The 20,560-nt window shown below is 46.0% G+C and overlaps 1 protein-coding gene across 1 annotated transcript in view; it reads right to left on the bottom strand.

The window, feature by feature from the left end:
- Positions 1 to 8,138: 8,138 nt before the first annotated feature.
- Positions 8,139 to 20,560, bottom strand: part of DSCAM (DS cell adhesion molecule) — a 957,910-nt gene continuing 945,488 nt past the window's right edge. The window contains exon 34 of the mRNA XM_064577323.1: positions 8,139 to 8,731. Within this exon, the coding sequence (XP_064433393.1) occupies positions 8,379 to 8,731 (353 nt within the window). The 3' untranslated portion in view covers positions 8,139 to 8,378. The remainder of the gene's footprint in view (positions 8,732 to 20,560) is intronic.

Below are 20,560 nucleotides of genomic sequence, written 5' to 3'. Positions count from 1 at the left end.
ATAATCCATGTGAAGAATGACTTGAACCAGAGCAGTTGTGGAGAGATTAAGAAGCATGGGGAAAAGTGTGAGAGGATAAGAGACATGGTTAGTGACTGTGGAGGTGAAGGAGAGTCATGGATTGGATGATGATAAAGCCATCATTGGGATAGGGACTCAGGAGGAGGGAAGCCAGGAGAAACAAGGTCATCCACAGTCATCAATGTTGAGGACATCCAAATGGAGATGTCCAGGAGGCTGTTGGATGTAGACTGATAGCTCAGGGCAGAAGTTCAGGCTGGAGGTATAAATTAGGAATCAGCAGAATGCAGATGAGAATTAAAGTTATGATTGCAGATGGGACACTAAAATTGTCCAGGGTGAGAAATAAAAGCATGAATGAGGGTGGATATCTGGGAAAATACACAATCTGAAAGGAGCTTTGGAGAATGAGAACCTTATCAATGAAATTGAGAGGAATTATTCCAAAGAGCAGAAGAACCAGAAACCAGGACGAAGACAATTTCTCCAGTGCTGCAGAAGAGGTTGACCAAACTGCGGGGGCCTTGGGATTGGGCCACAAGGAATTCCTCTGTGTCGTTGTGGAGGTTAACTTCAGGGGAAAGAGTAGATGGGAGAAAAACAGGTGGTGAGGGCACATGACCATGGTGTACACCTCTTCAAGATGCTTCATTGTGAAGGAGACAGGGGACAGGACAGTGCCTGCAGTGAGTAGTGGGTGGAAGAAGAGATTTCTTTTTTCTTGATGTGAAAGACTTGAATATCTTTACATATGAATATGAGAGGAGATAGGAGTGAACAGGGGAGTGTGGGTCTTATAAAGGTGGGAGGGGTTGAGATCCAGCCTACAATGGACAGATGAGTTGTGGGTAGGAAGGGACCACTTTTCCTACTGCCCTGGCAAGGCAAGAGTAAGGAAGGGTGTAGGCTCAGAAAAGTTTGGGGGTGTGTGCAGAAAAAGGAAGACATTTTCTTGGTTGCTGTCTGCTGGAAGTGAGGGCAGAAGATGGGATGGGGGTTTGGAGAAGATCCTGATGGGTTAGCCTGACCCAGGTAGAACTGGGGTAACATCAGAAGTGTTGGCCTCCTAGGAACCTCAGCTGCAGAACACTGGTTTACATTCCCAAGAGTGGGAAGTGTGATGTCCTGGCAAATGTGGGCTATACCCACCAAGGACAGACACCTGCCTTTGTTTGTTTGTTTGTTTGTTTTTAAGAATTTATTTATTTATTTGACAGAGAGAGAGATAGCGAGAGCAGGCATACAAGCAGGGGGAGGGGGAGAGGGAGAAGCAGGCTTCCCGCTGAGCAGGGAACCCTATGTGGGGCTCGATCCCAGGACCCTGGGATCATGACCTGAGCTGAAGGCAGACACTTAATGACTGAGCCACCCAGGCACTCTGACACCTGCCTTGTTACCAACGGTGGCAAAAACAACAAAAAATCAACTTTCTGTGACTCTCACATAAGGGTTACCAGCACAAACTTAGTAATCTGCTAAATGTAATGTTTGAATAGAGCCTACCTAAAAGAAGTTTTTATTTAGAGGGGCCTGAGAGGTCAATCTCTTCAATACCAGTATGTGAGATTTTATGCAACATGCAGTGAAGTCTCCGTTACCTGAAACCTTCAAAAGTGGAAGTTTCAATGAAATAGGCATGCTCTCTTGTCACGTGACCAAGTAGTCAGAATCAGGTTTCTTTACTTTCCCCTCCCCTCAGGATAAAGAGTACACACACAGTAATTAGCTGAATTTAGGAGTTTATTAAAAAGGTTAAAATCTGTCTTATACCCTGGGCTTATGCATAGTTAGAGCACCTTTTTTGCTTTCTACAAAACATCTGCACACCTACATTCACTTCATAAGCATCATTTAAAAACATCTACCAGTTTTGGCTGATGCCTGGGCTGGATGTAGGAATAATAATAAAAAAAAAATGAATGTAATGCAGCCCTCACCTCTCACACACACTTCCAAGGAGCTCAGATATTTACCCAATGAGACTGACACCAAGAAGGATCAACCCCTTGTTGAGCTGGAAGGGCCTTGGAGAGCTGATCCAATCAGGTCTGTTTGCAGACATCCAAACCAGATAGCCACACAAGAGATATCATGGTGAGTTTCTGGGCTTATTGGTGCTAGAGCTGAGCCTCTCTGCACAGTGTTCTTGCTGTTATACCATGTGCCTTGCCAGCCCCAAATCCTCCTATGACCTGACATCATTAAACACACAAATTTTTTCACGTTCAGCAGAATGGGCACATAGGGAGGCAAACAGATAAAGGCATCTTGAGAACAGTCTTTGACAAGAATGGGAGCTGGAGGGTTTCCAGTTGGCTCTGTAGCCACTAGAATGTCCCCTTGCTGCTTGCTCTGATAACCCTTATTGGAAGTATCTTCATTATGCTTGGTTTGATACAAAAGACTTCTAACTACTCTTAACGAAACCATCATCTCCTCAGTGTTGAAGGTTAACTCTTGCCACATGATTGGGTTGAATGTCTTCACCGAGGTCCACTATTCTGAAGATCATGAAGGAAGATAAGTGGAAGTTTCAACGGAACAGGTGTGTTCTCTTGTCATATGGCCAGTCAGAAAAATAGGTAGTGTTGGCATAACAGGACATCTTTACCAGGCTTGTGCTTTGCTCTGCATGTGCAGAGTACATCTTTTTGGTCTGTCATCAGGTTACCTTCCTTGTCAATGACAGAGCAAACTCCCACCTTGATGGGAACATAGATGTTGGAGGGTTGCTGATGTGGTGGGTGGGACGTGTTTCATTTGTGTGTTACTATGAGTGTGGGCACAGTGATTGCATGGAAGATTGTGCTCTCCCTCAGGTCAAGGGTCATTTTCTCCCACATACCTAAGGTTGAGTGCTAGATCAGCATGCTGGCACCATTTATTGCTCCATCTCAGAAGTTGAACCTCTGTAAAACACTTAAAATTTTGGATCTGGAAACGGGAAGCATCTTTTTAATAGATTGCCAAATATTTTTTCATGGAGTGGCAAGAGGAGGTCCCCTCTCTTTATTGAGGCATTCAGCCCTTAGGGGAACCTCAGAGAATGAGAGATTAAGGCAAACACTGAATTAACTCTTTGAGAGCATGACTTTGTGCCCGCACACAGCATGATTGGAAATGTTGCCTCCCACCCCCGACTGTGATGCCTAGGTGGTCATGGGTAACACCCTCTGTGGTAGTTTGGCCCTGGGTCCTCCTGACTCAAGGACATTTCCGAGCACCTTCCCTTCATTACACACATGAATGTATATCTCAGTTGTTTTTCTCTCCAGAGAAGGATTATTTCTTTGAAGCAGAACACAACCCTCTCCGGGGAGGCACAATGCCAGTGACAATAAACATTGCCTTTTCTTCTTACAGTTGGCTTGAAGTTTCTGGAACACAAAGAGCTTTACAGCTTTGCCAAGCTTGTCTTGGGAGATGAAACAGACACTCCTTGCCATGTGCTCAAAGTCACTTTTTCTCAGCTTTTCCCCTTTCTGAAAGTGAGAGATTGAGAAAAGTAAAACAACAATAACAACAACATTCCCAACAAATTGCAAAAAGTCTGTGAGTGGATTACACCCAGAAGTCGAAGCTGCAGGAGTCCTGTTAGAGAGTGGAGGAGGGGGCTAGTGTTCCCCACATCTAGTTCACCATTGTCAGGATCTGTAGAGGGTCTCAGATTTATACTCCAAAGCTAATAGGTTGGTCTGCCACAGTTGCATGGGTGCTGGAAGAGGACAAGAGTCTCCTAAGTCAGAGACTCAGTTGTGGTATTACTCCCAGCAGAGTGATTGGCATGAGTGCCATGCTCCCATCAGTTCCTTTGTGCCCTCAAGGCCCACTGGGTGATGCAGAAGAGCCAGGGAGACTTTGTGCACACAGTAGGTTTGTGTCACAGCTTACGAACCATGAAATTAAGAAACACCAAACATATTTTCCATTTCAACAAATATTTATAGGATGCCTACTATGACCAGGTGCCTGACTTAGGAAAGGAGGACACAATGAGAAAAATGGAGTTCTGTTTTTGTGCAGCTGACCTTCTTGTTGGAAAAGACAGTGAAAAATTATCATTATAAATTAGTAAATTACATAGTAAGTCAGAAGAAGAGAAGGGTATGGATTGAGAGCTGCAGAAGATGTGGGGGCAAGAATGCTGGGAGGGGGTTGGATGCAGTATGAAATAGGGTGTTCAGAGAAGGCTTCACTGAGAAGATGAAATTGGAGTGAAGACGGAAGAACACAAGGGAACCTGCCTGAGATCATGTAGACAGGCAGGGAACCTGGAGGATGTGAATGCCTGTGTCTAATGCCTATGAAGCTCCAAACTTAAAAAAGGGGTTTGCTGGCAAACCTGCCAAATTTTGCTTTGGAGGGAGACATTGTTTTTATTATCTCAGTCAGCAAGTAGATCTGCCTTTTGCCCAGCAGGGAGACATAGGTCTATCTTCCAAAGCTACTCGTTAGGCAGACATCCTTGAAAAGAGAGTCAGAACAGAATCTATTAATGCCTCCGCTCAGAAGACATGCACAAGTGCAAGGGACTCATGAAGGATTGTTTCTCAACAGTTATTCCCCACTTCCATGCCTAGTGACATTTGAGTGACCCAGCTAACACTGAGGTCCTCCCAGTATTCAGTCCCAATTTGCAGAGGGGAAAAGGGCTCAGCCAGGACTCTGTTCATAGTTACCATCTAACTCCATCTTAGTCCTGGCCTGGTAGGCTCAGATAGTCCTGCTAAGAGCTCAAGAGCTCTACCACCACAAATCTTCTCAAATAAACAACATACAAGAACAAACAGACATCGTTCTACATAAACCTGAAGATTCCTTGACTTATGTCCTTATTAAGATTGCAACAGCTTGGTTTCTAAGAGCTGAAGAAAGCCATTTCTTCACTCCAGCTTCATTCCTCTGGCCCTGTTGTTTGACAGGTCACTTAGAACCAATGGGTGGAAGAGTAACATGGGGCTCAGGACCCCTGGATATTATTAAATTGTTGATACTTAATCTTCCCAAGTGACCTTCAGAGAGCTAATGATACTCTCCAGGCCACACTCTTTAGGCAATTGAGGAATACTTTTGAACATGGACATACCATCAGCTCCCATTGAACTTTCCAGGGTAGGTGACTAGTCTAATTATCTAGTCCTTGGATTTCCAATCCTAGACCCTGAAGGCTCTCTACCTTTGCTAGAAATAGATTTATAGAGTTCACAACTAGGCCTCAGTCATTTCCTTAAAAATCACATGAAGTTTTGGCCTACGGAGGACCAAGTTCCCAGACCAGAGGAACCTTAACTGAATGTGATCTCCTGCTTATTTTAAGAACAATTGAAACAATGATATGTTTTCTGTGTCTTAAAGTATTATCAAGATTCTCTGTGGCAAGGGCACAGAGACGATGGGATGAGAGCTTATCCAGTCTCACCTATGATAATCTTTGTATAATTTCACTCCTCCATCTTTCCCTACCTCCACTTCTCCCCCCCTTCTCCTCGTGGGTGGTCATGGCAGATTTGGATGCAAGAAAGTGAACAGGCAGACATGTGAACTGAATGGAGGCACTAGGGTTCCTGTAGATGTATGTGCAGTGAGGGCTATGTGGTTTACTGCTGATGTATTATGAGAAGGCTTTGCTCACTTCAGGAAAGTAGGCATTTTTCAGACTTTCAGCTGGATGGATGCCTTAGAGGAAACCCAGCCCATTGACCCAATAGCTATTGTCCATTGACTCTATACCTATTCTCCATTAACCAAGAGCCATCATGCATTGACCCTATAGCTATTCTCCATTGACCCAATGGCTATTCTCCATTGACCCAATGGCCTTTGTTCATTGACCCTCTAGTTTTTGGCAGAGGATAAAGAACTTATCAGAGTTCCAGTGCTCTAAGATACATCAGTCGGGTTTCAGACTTAGCCTAACAAGATGACCTCTCAAAGACATTATAAATCAGGTTAGAAACAGGCAGAGGTCTGGAGGAAAATTAATTCTTATCACCCAATAATGGTTGTTTTACTACACAGTGCCCCTTTTAATCTATGGATCTGGATCTCTTTGTGATCATCAATAGTGGAACTCTTCCTGAGAGGTAGGGAACTGGCTTTTTGACACAAAGCTTGTGTGTCAAACCCATTTTAACAAACATCATAAAGGCAGGATTATTGAAAGTAATCCATTACAGAGGCAGGCATGATGCAGAGTTTTTATTTTTGCACAGCTTGAGAGAAAAAGAAAAAAAATGGTGAACTTCTAGGTTTGGGGAATATAGAAGTTTTAAATTGATGAAAGATAGTTTTAATTTTTCCCCAGGAAGTAGCATTTAATTTCTTTTGCATACAAAAGCAGTCTGTGAGGGTCTGTGAGGGTGCAGACCGTGAGCTGTTGACACAGATCAAATTCTGAAACCATGGCAAGAAAACACACACACACACACACACACACACTTCACAAACATAGTCATCTAATGTTCCTGATAGCAGGTGGTCTTGACCGAGTCCCGGACGTGTTCTGCAGGCGCTCAGTGTCACTGCATCTATGTAGGCAAATGTGCCTGCCTGGAAAATAAATGGAAGGAAGCAATTGATGGAAAAGGGGAGGCAGGACGGAGGGAGGGAGGGAGAGAGGGATGGAAGAGGGAAGACAGGAAATACATTTCTGAACACGGTCCCAGATGGTAATAACTGGCACGAGTCTATGCTGGTGGCTTAAATGAGAGCCAGCAGAGAATATTAAGAGAGAGGAAGGTACTTGTGTAGTCTGTTACCTGGGCAACTGAGCTACCATGGGCATTTGTTCAAGTTTTCTGGTCAGTTCCAAACTTCTGTCGTGGAGACTTAAAGTCTGGGGTGAGGGTGCCATGGGAAGATGAGGTGCTCTTTCCTAAGCACACTGTGTAAAGGTCATGGGATGAAGAATACAGTTCAGAGTACTTAAGAGTAAGTTCTTTGTAGATTGAGCCACATGGTAAATCATTTAAAATTTAAATTTAATTTTTAAAAATTTTTTTAAAAAAATTTAAACTTGGAGGAAGAAGAAGAAAAAGATTTCAGAGGAACATCACTCACTACTGGTTGGTTGGTTTTCCTCTGGGTACAGAGGAGTGAACCAGAGACAACATATACTAAGATGGTCTATTGCAAACTTAGATACTGGTCATGGCAGTGACAGGGCAAGTCTTGGAGGGTAGGGTGCATGGAATTCCCCAGTCCTCTCTTCCTTTCTCCAGTAAGCTGGTGCTAATGGTGGGACTCTAGAGTAGGGGTCTGCAAACTTTCTGTATCGGGCCAGATGGTAAATATTTCCTGCTTTGTAGGCCATACCATTTCTCTTGTAACTATTCAACTCTGCCATCGTGACACAGAATAGCCATAGACAAAATGCAAACGGTATGCACGGCTGTGTTCCAATAAAATGTTCTTTATAAAAGTAGCAGGGGGCTTGATTTGGCCCACAGGCCATGGTTTGCTGACCCCTGGTCTAGCTAGAGGGCGAGGTGTTACGGAGAGGCAAGGAGGGAGCAGAACATCTGGGAGGCTTAGAGTACCTGGCCAGCCCCTGGTTATGGTTGGGATCGGCTGCGGCATCTGTGCTCTTCCCAGCCATTCCTGAGGAGCTCGGAGTGTTGGTTTCCTCTCCGGTTTATTGAATCGGGCTCTGGGTTCAGCCCTGCTGGTTGCAAACACAAGTACCAAGAGGAAGGAGGACCCAGCAATCAGTAGGAGACAAGGGAGGTAGACATCGAAATAAAGGCAGACCACCTTTTCTTTTTTATTTCGCTTAGACAAAATGCAAAGAGTGTCTCATTAAATTAAAAAATAAACAGAAAAGAAAATCAAATTGATTCCCCCCCCACCCCTTCACTGACAGCACTCATCCTAATTCACAACAGAACGAGGTCAAATTGAGGACCCAGTTTCTAATGGGAAAGAAAGGTGTGCAAACATGACTAAAGTCTCCCCCCCTGCCCCCAAATCAGTGTTCCTTTTAAATTCACAAAGAGGGTAATTTTATTCCCCGTTTTCGTTCTTAAATCTTGTGTGATAGAACTTCCAGTCAGAAGGTTTAATTAGTCCCCCATGCACTTTGTAGAAAATCAGTAAAAATGCAATAACCTGTGAAGATCATAAAACTGGACTTCTTTCCCAAAAAATCAGATGCCCAGGCAGATGGAGCTCACACTCAGACAGAAAAAAAGCAGGAGAGTCTTTGCACTGTCTGTGGTTTCAGTATTTTCTCTTTTTTTTTTTTTAATATATTTTGGCAATTTTCTTTAATTATAAATATTGGAATTCCGTAAAAAAAAGGTAGCTTTGATTGAATTTTTTAAATTGTATTTACAACTGCTGTCCAGTCATGCTGTTTGTTATACCAGGGTGTAGGATTTTGCGTAGGGATTGTTTCCTTTCAAATGGCCCCGAGAGTCGAGCAGCGATTCTTGGGAGCTGCTCATCTTAGCTGCCTGTCCCAGCTCTGCTCCCTCTCGCTGAGGTAATGTGGCCACGGCCCCCTGCTGCCACTGCTGTCCCTCTCTCGTGGAGGACGTGGAAGAGGAGGCCTCCATGGGGATTGGCTCAAGGACCGTGGGGCGCTTCAGGGTCCGACTTTTCTGAGGTTCCAAGCACGCTTGCCCTAAACTCAGGTCCCTGCTGGTGCCTGCACTGCTTCGGTTTAACAAAAAGTCCATTCTAAGGTATGGAGGCAAATGTATGAGGTCACCTGCAAAGAAACACAGAGCAGTTAGTCGGCTTCCTCATTTGCTAAGCAGGTGCTGAGTGCCATTCGGGTTTAGAGCTGGTGATGTCACTGTATCTGGCCGTGTTTTGCAAGACCCCTTGTCAGAGCTCACCACAAAGGCAGGTGGAATCATCCTCACCCCCATCCCACTAGGCACAGGGTGAGCTGGCTTTTCTATGGCAAGTGACTGAGGCTCTTAAGTGTCATACTTCAGCCAGAGAAAAAGAGGTAACAAGATCCTTCAAAACCCCACGTTGGAAAGAAAAGCATACCTCAAAGGCAACAGTGCACCCCAGGTATGAAGTGTGATGGGCCGGACCCCGAATGCAATCAGAAGTGCTCCAGGGAGCACAGGGATTGAGGACGGAGGCAGGGATACCAAGGAAAGGGCAATGCTCATTGGATAGCCCAGTGCTTCTGTCTTCCCCACATACACACAAGGAGTGCCTGAGTGGCAGCAAGCTGGGTGAATGCAGGGGGCTCTTTCTGGCCACCCAGGGATGGAGGGGTTCACTATTTCAGCTCACTTGTAACCCTTTCATGCCCACTCAGTGGGCAGCTCTGGCTAGAAAACAGGCTGGGGGTGGGCTGTCCTAGAGCCAAGAGACCAGGTAGGAGGATGTGCAGGTTGAGGGAGGCATGGCAGTGGTCTGAGCTCAAGGGACATCCACAGAATGTCAGAGGGAATGTAATGGTGAGGTATAAAGGGGCCCAAGGATCATGGCTTCCGAATGCAGGGTGGGGGGGGGGTGACAGGGAAGGATGTGTGGATTTTTATATATCCAATTTCCTCAAAGAGATGACCTGTCTTTCATTCTTAAGAGTTTAATAAGCAAATGACATTAATTTGCTCTTTTATTTACTTACATGACTATTATTCTTTTATCATTTTGTTCACATACTTGAGAAAATGTGGAATTCATTTACCTCCAGGGTTATTTAAAAATGTAGGTCAAGAGTGCCTCATGATGTTTCTGAGACCCAACTAAATCTTGAATACTTGACATATTTGTAATGTGTTGTAACAGATTTGGGAATGAGTCTCTATCCCAGCAACTCCCCACTGAATGAACAGGGCTTATTAAGCCCTGGAAAAACAATAGCCTCTTGGTCCCAGCTGGATTGCAGGACACTCAGGTCCTAGATTAGGTGGAACAAATGTGTTTGAAATTAAAGACAAAGCCCGTGATAACTGCCCTCTGCCTGCAGGGGCTCTCACTTAGATTTAGGGATCAGGAGGGTTAGGGTAGCTGAGAAAGGTGGGTGAGAATTTCCTTAATAATGGAAACAGTCCAGCGCCTACATCTTCGCACACGAGGGCTACTTGTGTTTGCTTACTTTACTGCAGGTCTGCCAACTATCTCTGAATATCCAATATCTCTGAGTGATCCAGTTTCTCAGGCAAAGCTTTACTAAGTTGCACGATGCTCTAATTAGCCCTTTCGACAGTGTGAATGCTGCAAATGTGTTCTCTTAATAATTCATGCACTTATGTGGAAGAAAGCACCAGAATAATCGGTGGTGAGCTTTGTTTATTAAAGACACTTTATGCCCATTAAAATCCCACCCCATGTGCTTGTCCAAGTACCACTTGGGAAACTGGGTTCTGTAATCATCCATGCATCTTCTATGTTCTTCAGATGCCTATAGCTCTGAGGTAACTTGCGTGCTTATTACTCCAGCTAGAAGAGGAATGGAAACCGTGGCGACCGTCTGGATGTTGGCACACCTGCTTTTCTCAGCCACCTGTTTCCATGGGAGAAACTAAATAAGGATCCTAATGGTGGGGATTAGGAGTAGAGGTCTAGAAGGCATTGCCTGCATTTAATCTGGGATCAGTCTCCTCGCTCATAAAATGCGAATAATAGTAGAATCTCCCACATAGAGTTGTGGTGAGGATTTAATTAGGTTATGCATATGAAAGGTTTACTGTCAGACATGTTCCTTCTCAGAAGGTCTGAAGTTACGGGCTGGAGACCGGCCAGGGCAGGAGCCGGGAACACTTCTTTCTACCTTAGTTTCTGTCTTCAGTGGGTTGATTAGTGTCCACCCCTTCCGAAAGATATGTCCATGTCCCAATCCTCAGAATCTGTGAGTGTGATCTTTGTAGGAGAAAGTCTTTGTAGATGTGATTAAGTTAAGGATCGGGAGATGAAATCATCAGGACTGGAGGTGGGTCCTAAATCCAGTGACAGGTGTCTTTATAAGGAGATACAGAGGGAGACTGGGGACAGAGAAGAAGGGAGAAGCCATGTGAAGAGGGAGGGAGAGGGTGGGGAGACGCAGCCACAAGGCAAGGGGGACCTGGAGCCACCAGGAGCTGGAGGAGGTGAGGAAGGGATTCTTTCCTAGAGAGGGAGCACTGGAGGGAGCACAGCCCAGCCGACACAGGATTTTGGAATTCTGCCCTTAGAACTGTGAGAGAATAAATCCGTGTTGTTGGGAGCCCCCCAGTTTGTGGCCCTTTGTTATGCCAGCCACGGGACACTCATACAGATGTCCTTTCTTCCTGCCTGGGAGGACCTCACTTGGAGACTCTTTGAACACTTGTAATGTATGGGAACAGTCCCTGCTTATGTCACTCACAGGAAAGGAGGGACTTTCTCTTGTGAGACCAGTAACTGCACCCAACACGGTTGTGGTTTCGGGGTTCCTACCCTGTGTTCTGACCTGTCACCCACCCTTCCCCCACTACAGAAGCCAAGGCTGCCGCTCTTCCCCCAGTTCCTCTGCTCCCTGGGAAGCAGATACCTGTCCAGCTGGCCCCCAAAGACCCCCTGAGGACTAGGTTGGAGGTGGTTTTCCTGGAGTCTCCCTCCGGAGGGAGCAGGAGCCTCTTCGGAGGGAGCAGAAGCCTCTTCGAAGGCATCTGAATCCGCAGGGAGCAGGTGTCTCGGTTCCTCACCATCCAGCCCTCCCAGCTGACCCACCCCTGGCCGCTGGACCCTCTCCATCTCTGTGGAGCAACACGCCCTGAAGCTAATCTGCCAGGACCCTCTGGAGGTGTCCCATGCACGTGAAAGCAGCAGTGACCCAGTAGGCGTTCAAGGATCTTTTTTGCTTTGAACTCTACAGTCACCTCCATCAGGCATGCGCGGCCCCCGACATCCTTGGGCATCAAGCCCCCGTCACCACAGACGCGGGCAGAGCCGAACCCTGGCCTTAGTGCGTGTCCAGGAGAACCAGCTACGGCGGAGTTCGCCTCTGCTTCCAGCAAGGATTGAATCGCTTATGATCTAAGTTCCTCCTCTTTGTTTCACTCCTCCTTACCTCTCCCCTTTCTCTCTCTCTCCTTGTTTTGTCTTGCCTTATGCGGACACTCTCCTCCATGGAAATAAAAGGTGGAGGGAAGGGGTGAAATGGTGTGGGTAGGAGGTGGGGAGGAGACAGCAGCGGTGCACAATGCAGTAACCGCGGCACGATTGCGAGTAAAGTGGTGTGTGTGTGTGTATTTGTGTGCATGTGTATGTGTGTGTATGTATGTGGTTATGTGACTGTGTGTGTGTGTGCATGTATGTGTGTGTGTGTGTGTCACAAAGACAGAGGGGAGGAAAACCCGGGAGGGAGAAGCAGACAGCACAAGGAGAGAATGAGGTGCACAGGAGAAAGGGACAGGAGGCAGGAAGACCTGGGCTCACATTCTGACCGCTGGAAGGGAAGGGATCTGGGGACGCCAATGTCCCCTTCCACGTCTTCCTTCTGCCCCGCTTACCGAACTGTCCATACCTCTAGCACTTTCCTAGTTAGCTAAACCTATTAGCTACTTTCCCAAACCCAGCATGAGTACGAACACAGTGACAGGGGGCTAGGAGCCCCAGATGAACCTTGGGGCACACTCTACCCGCTGGGTCTTGTACTTATTCATGCACTTGTGTGTCATGAACAGTCACCCCTCTGTGCTCTGGTCCTGAGGCCCACGGCCCTTGAGTCAGAGACGTGGGGTGAGGGCGAGGGTGGAGGGGCTGACACACCCTTGGCAAGAAGGGGCTCCGAGAGGCTGAGCTTAGGGGCTGAGGTGCTGGACTGGACTGGAGTCAGAGGGGCTGACAGGGGTGGTCAGGGCAGGGCAAGGGGGGGAACGGAGCTGAGAGAGGCAGAGAGATGGATGGAGAGATGAGAGAGAGAGAGGGAGAGGGAGAGAGATGAGAGAGACACACACAAAGAGACAGAGAGATGAAAAAGAGACAGAGATGAGAGACAGAGAGACAGAGGGGGGATGAGAGAGGTGGAAACACACACACACACACACACACACACAGGTAAGCAGAAGGAAGGGACACAAGACAGAACTGGGCGGGGGAATGAAAATGGGAGACAAAGAGCCATGAATAGAGAAAAGCTGATGGGACGCAGCAGAGGAGTGCGGGAAGGACACTGCCACGCAGACCCTCAGGGTGTGGATCACAGGTGAGGATGTGGCCCTCTCCCCTCGCCTGGCCACACCTGTCCACCCCTGGGGCCTCCACATCCGGGGCATTTCTCCGAACTCTGCCTCCTCAGCCTGCAGCCCCCAGATCACAGGCTGCCCTTCCCCTGCCCCTGTGACTCCCACCTTGAGGGACCAGGGGCGGCTCAGCCATTATTCAATGTTATGCCTTATTATCGACATCATGGTCCATTCCTCATTTTCCTGTTACCACCTGTTATCTCTGAGAGTTCACACTAAACGAGTGGCATCAATTTCTCCCTCTCTCCCGAACCACCTTGCTCACAGGTGCCTTCACAACTCCTCATCCCCAGACCCCCTAATGGTCCCTCATCCACCAGCAGGTGGGTACTCAAAGCTTGCTATCCTCCCCAAGAGGGCCTTCAGGCCATGGTTGGCCCCATCACCTGAAAACTGCTATGGTAAACCTGCCTCGCTCATCTGAAACCAGGAGATGCCCTTTCCTATCAGGAAAGCCAAACTTCCTGAACTTTCTCAGTAGAGTCAGACGCACACACAAAGTCTGAATGCACTTTAGCTTTGGAAGAAGGACGGCAAAACCCGATATTGGAAAAGAGCAAAAATTCATCCATTCCGAAGATCTATAATGGATGTGCATTCCATGAATCTGTTCTCAGACAGTGCTTCCTGCCATTTGGTGAGCACACACTAGGGAAGGAAAGGTCTAAAGTTGAGATCAGTGGTTCTCAGCAAAGAGGGATTCTGCCCCCAGGAGGCGAGTGGCAATGTCTGAAGACTATCTGGATGTCACAGTTGGGGGTGGCTGCTACCGGCCTTTCCTGGATGCAGGCTAGGGATGCTGCTCAACATCCAGAAAGCACAGGACACTGCCACCATCCCCCCATGCCTCCAATCCTCCAATGCTCATTGTGCTACTCCTGAGAAACCATAGTTTAAAGGGGCTAAAGTTTACAATTCCAAGTGGACCCTTATTTTGCTTTAATTTTATTTGAAAAACATTTCATTCAATCAGAATAAGGAATTGTACTGCTCAGCATCTACTAGTCCACACGGAGTTATGGCCTCAGTTCTTGGGAGAAAGTAAGGGATGGGTCCCATGGAACGGCAGTCACAGGGTCTTCTTCCAACTTTGTCTGATGAGGTGAGAGCTTCGGTTGGGGTAAGAACATGAGCTAGAGATTCTGGGCTTCCTGTAAAAATCTTGCCTTTACTTCTAAATGGTTCTGTGACCCCCTTCAAGTTTTGCATCTTATCTTTAGTCAAGTGAAGGAGGCACGGTCATTTCTAAGGGCACCTTCAAGTCCGAAAGAATCTTTCTTATGCTCTTTACTATCTCACCTGTGAAAACTGGGTAAGCACAATGCATTAGGAATTTGAGGATAAGTATGAAACAAACGAATGCCTCTTTGGGAGCCTAAAATTCTGAGGCACATGGCAAGAGCCTTCTTCCCCCTCCTATGCAATACTTCATTAGCACCTGTGAGAGCATGCATAGGCTTTCACAACAAATACGTGTGGAAAGAAAGTGAATCAGAGTCCCTGGGGGCTTAGCTCTCCTCTGGGGCCATATAAAAAGGAACTTTCATCAATTTCTAATAAGGCTTCACATGTGCGCTTGGATGGAGCTGGGTATTGATGCAAAGGTAAGAAGCAAAGGATGCTTACCTTGGCTTCTAGCAATTTCAATAAGAACCACATAGATCAGACTTGCATCATGGTACAACGTCAAAGAACTAGTTACAAAGGGAGAGAGCGTGGAGTTTGCCCATTCTGGAGGCAAACGAGATCTAACACTTTTTTAGTTTAATATTAATGCTGCAGCAAGGTAATGAAAACTTGTAAATGAACCTCTCTTGGTAAATGAATCTTCACTCCCAAATGGCCACCAGGAAAACCCCTAAATAAATAATGCGAGATTGATAACCAGAGTTCCATGTACACAGATTCTGTTACCATTCTTGGCTTGTACTTACGAGGCTTCATGCATTTTTAAGGGCTCATCAATATTGCAATCCTCCTATTCATTGGTGAACTTCTAAAACTACACTGAGGTACGAAGTGGGGCTTTGAGTTTGTTGCTGCTCACGATTCTTTAGAAATAAAGTAGTTCTGAATAAAAATCAGGATTGGAAAATTTGCTCCAGCATTTAGGCCAGGTCAGAATCACTTAGCTGGGCGTGTTTGGAGTACCCAGTGAGGAAGGGTCCGTGAGGTTCAAAGAAGCTCCAGCTCCTGCATAAGACCCCTGAGGACCCACACACTGGGGACCACGGAGGAGGAAGCCTGCTTGGAGGCTTGTGCCTGCTTCGCTGTGGGGCTGGCAGACCCGTCCCCACAACCCTGTGCATCCTGAGTCATCCCACGGAAGGACGGAGTTAACCTGGAGACGGGAGGATTCTAGGCAGAGGGAATATACGTTTGTGGAGTTTAGGAGCCCAGAGAGCAGGAGTCATGACCAGTGAGGAAGACAGGGCTGACTTCCTGAAGCCCTGTGAGTCTCAATCCTGAGCATTCGGCAACTACACGAGGGATTTCAACACGAGAGCATCCACCACACCACTTGAATTTAAGGTTTCTTGCTTCCCAGTTTGGGATATAGTACGCATGAGAAGTTGGTGCCAGTTCTGTCCACACAGGACCCCATTGAAATATGATGGTCTTTGCTGTCTTCTTACCTTTTTGTACATTCCCAGCACCTTCCGGTTATCATGACACCTCACTGGGGAGTATGTGTGGGGGGGTGGGGGGAGGAGGTAGCCCCTGTCTTCCAGAAGCTGGGTTTTGCCTTGTTTCTTGGATTTCCTCATTTATCTGTCTTGTGTCTTTAGGTCTCTTTCTGCTGTTTATGATACTACCTGCTATTCTGATGAAATAAGGAGACTGTGAGAAGTGTTGGTTTAACATATTAACATTATTATGTCTTAGGAGAATACCTGGTATAGTATCTTTTCACAGAGAAGGTATTCAATAAATATGGGTTGAATAAATGAGTGTAATAGATTTGTGTTTTCACAGGGCCTTTTTGGAGATGCAGTGAACTTTCCACTGTGGTGAACCTTTTAGCTCGTCATCTGTGGCACTGGAATCTAGAAACTTCCTTCTGGCCACCCAGCAGGACACAGGTGGGCTTCCTACCTCTCCCTTACAAGTTATCAGGCACAGACCTCCTCCTTACCTCCTTACCTCTGGACTCCCCAGCAACTAAAGCTGAACCCCAATAAGCCGACAAGCAAATTAGTGAGCTAAGGGGCTCGGAGTTGGAGAAAAGGCAGTCAGAACAAAAGGACACACACTTAGTAACTGGCGGACATACACAAGAGCGGCATCTACGATAAATCCACAGGAGCACTCAGAAAGGTGAGACGACTCGGGCCCCTGGAGCCAGTGGAAGAAAGGGGAGGAGGCCGGTGCAAAAGGCAAGTGGGCTTTGAGTTCCAAGCTTGGGACCCTTCGTAAAGAGTCCCACCATCACTTCATGGGTCCTGGAGACATCAGACTAAAATAACAAGACAGTCTTTAAGAAGGTGAAGTCAAAAGTGCACATTAAAGAGATCAGTCTCCTAGCAGTGAGCCAGGATGGGCATGGTGAAATATGTAGGTCTACCCAGGGCAGGTGTGCATAGCAATATTCGGAGGTGCTGTTCATGGCCTCCAGGTCCTTCTAACTTTAAATACTATGGGAGTATTTGAAAGTTTGTCAGCTCAGAGCTAACTGTTGCTCTGGGTGGTGAATGTGAAGCTCATTCCAATCTCCTGCCTTAGCTCTTCCTCTGCCCACACCACTGTCTCTTTAGGATGTCTGCTGGGCTTTCTCTGCCCCATTCACCTTAGATCTCAGCTCACAATTCATTGCTCCAAGAGGCCTTCCTAGACCATTATCCCCAACCCCCGACCCCATGCCAGACTTGATCCCCTTCCCCAATTACTTCTTTTCCCAGCACTTATCATGATCTGAAACTGTGTTATCTTATTTGATCAGTGTCTGTCTCCCCCACCGGGAATATAAACTCCCTTCAGATGGGGTCTTTGTGAGTCTCGTCTATCACTGTATCTCCAGCTCTGAAAGCGGGACCAGTTATTGAGTGGGAGCTCAAAAAAGACATGCTGAAGTTAGAAAGGGGGCTGGGAGGCTGGGAGGGAAGAAGCAGAGGCATCTCTGGAAGGATGGAGGCCAGAGCAGCAGAGTGTGCATGGTGTATGCGTATGCATGCATGGCGTGCACACCTGTTTGTGTCCATGAGGAAGTATCAAAGATACTTGCACTTGAAAGGAGACCCTTTCCATAGCTCTTAGAATAACGTTCATGATGGAAATTTCAAAATCTCATTGTAATGAGTGCAAAAAAGAGGAGAAGGATGCAAAATCCGAGGCATGGGACCCCAGTCGCCCAACCCAAAGGGGCGAGGGGAGGGGAGATGCAGAACTGATTGAGAGGAACCCAGTGTGGCGCCTTGGGTCAGGAGGAGGGAATCTGTGCTAGGTGACCTGCAGGGAGCAGAGCTCACGTCCGCAGGTGGCGAGGGAGATGCAGGTAGAAAGAAGCTGTGGAGGGGGATTTTTGGCAGTGAAGATCTCTGGAGTCTAATTCTGATTCAAGAGCCAGCATGAAAACCACATGGGCTTCAGAGGGGAAACAGCACGATCACAGTGACAGCTGAGAACCGAAAGAGCAGCTTTCGCTGGAGGGTGCTGCTGGAGCGGAGGCCAGTGTGTCCTTCAGGTAAGCACCCCTCACTCCACACTCTTCCATTCTATTAAATGCACAGATTGTAAGGGATGGCGTGAATGGATCTGAACACTGCAAACCAAAAACTGCTTCAGGTAACTGGTTGTTCAGAGAACCAACAAGTTGGCAGCAGTCTGTGATCCTTTCCGACTGGAAAACCTCAAGTGTGTTCATTACAGGAGGGACTAATGAACCTATATTTAAGGCTGGGGTCCCAGAGTGTGAGTGCAGAGATCTAAAGGGGCTGACACTTCTCCTGCTGCTCATGGGGCCAGGATGCATTCGGTTGCATATGTGAAGCTTTAAATTGACTTAAGTAGCTTCGTGCAAGGGTATTTCTAGATTGCATAGGATAAGCTCATGAATAAAGGAGCAGCCACAATCCAAGAATGTTAGAAACTGGCTTAGAATGCTACCTGAACCCAAGAACAGGTACCGTAACCTAAGTATTGGAAGTTGCCTTGACTGAGAGGGAAAGAAGTTGCTTAACCTTCCAGCTATTTCTCAGAGGAAGATAGAGTTTTCTTTGTTCGTCTGGTTTGTCTTTTGTTATTAAAGATGGAAACAACCATCCCTTATTGTAGAAAATGAAGCCATAGCACAGCTGGCATTTTATTTAAAATACAAAAGTCCTAAAAACTCAGTAAATTCAAAATTCAGGTATTGTTAAACATCCAAAGTGAGATTCTGACGTTTGCCTTCTGTGTGAGGCATCACATGTCGTGGGGAGCTTCCCTTTATCTGTGGAAGAGGTTTCCTTTTGATTTGTGAAGAGCAAGAATAGGAAATAAATCACTTTGTTTAAAGGTAAGCTGGAAGATGGGGTCGACTTGAATGTTCTCTTATATTTTACTAAGAATTTCTAGTAATTGCCATTTTTAACCAATTGGCTAGTCTTGTCATCATCACAACTATGATAGATGCATTCATTCAATATATTTATTAAGCATCTACTATATGTGTCAGACACAGTGATAGGAGCATATATTCAGTGCTACTAAGTCATTTAAAATATTTCTTGAGTGCTCACTGTATTGCCAGATTTCCTGCTAGAGGTAATCAGGGAGAGAAGTCGGAAGGCAATGAAGACATGTTTTCTGTCTTCCCGGAGCCAGGATCTGGCCACGTTGATTTAACTTGATCCTGACTTGGTTTGTGGAGTGTTTAAAAGTTTTGGACCACAAATGGAGGAAAAGACCATCACAGAGGAAGAGCCGATGGTGAGGAGAAAGATGTACAGGGACTGGGAAGACTTCGTGGAGCTGCATGCTGATCAATGCCTTCTAGAGCCACGGGGACACAGGTAGGAATGAGGTTTGAAAGCGCAGCTCAAGGAACTGATGATTTTGATGAAGCCTCCAGTCAGCAGAATAATAAATTGTAACCTTGGCTTTTTTGCCTGGTGTTGAATTTAGTCTTATAAAGGGACAATAGGAAGGCTTTCCGAAAAGCATATCAAATATCCATTAATAATAATACAGTCATTTAGGATGGACAAAACAAAGTTTGTGGACATTAGGACTTGTGTTGACTTAAAAAGTGACTCATAGCTAAAGTTATAAAGTCATTTTAGTCTAAATAGCATTTTAAGACTATACTACTTCAGTTAATTGTGATCTTTCAATTGTTCTGATGGATCCAGGCAACAACGTCATAACACCACATCAATAACTACTGATGTATTGTGTGGTGACTAACATAACATAATAAAATAAAATTTTAAAAAAAGAAGTTCAAAAATTTTTTGTAATTGAATCTAACAAGAGGAACAACAAGACATCAAAAAGAAACTCAAGCCTTTAATTAATTCAAAGCTTGCACAAATAAGACTATCATTTCACGCAGGAGCTCCTGTATACGAGGGAAGATGGCTGCCGATGGAAGCATGGTGTACTTAACCGGGTGATACCCAAATGAAGCAATGCTTCCCAGGATGTCTGTGACCTCTGAAGAGAAACAAACAAAAGAGGGAAGGAGGAGAGGAGCCAGCAGCTCAACTGGAGACCACACCGGAGTCACCATGAGAATCCCAACAACAGCGTCAATAAGGCAAAAACAGAAACAACAACACTAACCACTTTACCTAAATTATGCTACACATGTCTCACACCAGGGTCATGCCCATTTTACAGGTGGGGCAACTGAAGGCCACCAAGACTAAACAACATGCCCAGAGGCACATTTTCTCCTTTCCTGTGTTCCTCCACCTCGGGCTTAACAGCCACAAAGAGCTTATGTTTTTATCCTATGTTTTTCTGCATTTGCCTTGCAAATAAATGCCAACAACAAGAAATGCCTGAAATAAAAACACCCACAAATAACAGCTCATCTTCTCCCTGAGGAGGTAGACAGAATGAGAATAAATGAAGCCATCATTCTTTATTGTATGCTGGCATGAATCTTGACTCAGTTTGGAAGATTAGTTGCTGGATAGACAATTCTTATTTTATATATTTTTATGCATTTATAAGGCTCATTTCAGCTGGGCTATATGCCATAAAACCCAACGGGATTGCAGTAATTTAAATGTGAAGATAAATTTTTGAAATAAGACTAGTAGAGTGGTTCAGAAAATGGGAAAAGAGGAAATAAAACTGGATTCAACAAGACTGGATAGGCCGGTCCACAGAGGAAAGACTGGATAGGCTGGTCCACAAAGGAAAGTCTTTGGCAGCTA

Source organism: Mirounga angustirostris, unplaced genomic scaffold (genome assembly GCF_029215605.1).
Source record: "Mirounga angustirostris isolate CCGP_5_RB_7025 unplaced genomic scaffold, mMirAng1.0.hap1 SCAF_1, whole genome shotgun sequence".
Lineage (NCBI taxonomy): Eukaryota > Metazoa > Chordata > Mammalia > Carnivora > Phocidae > Mirounga > Mirounga angustirostris.
The sequence above is the reverse complement of the archived record's forward strand: the minus strand, read 5'-3'. Positions and strand labels throughout refer to the sequence as shown.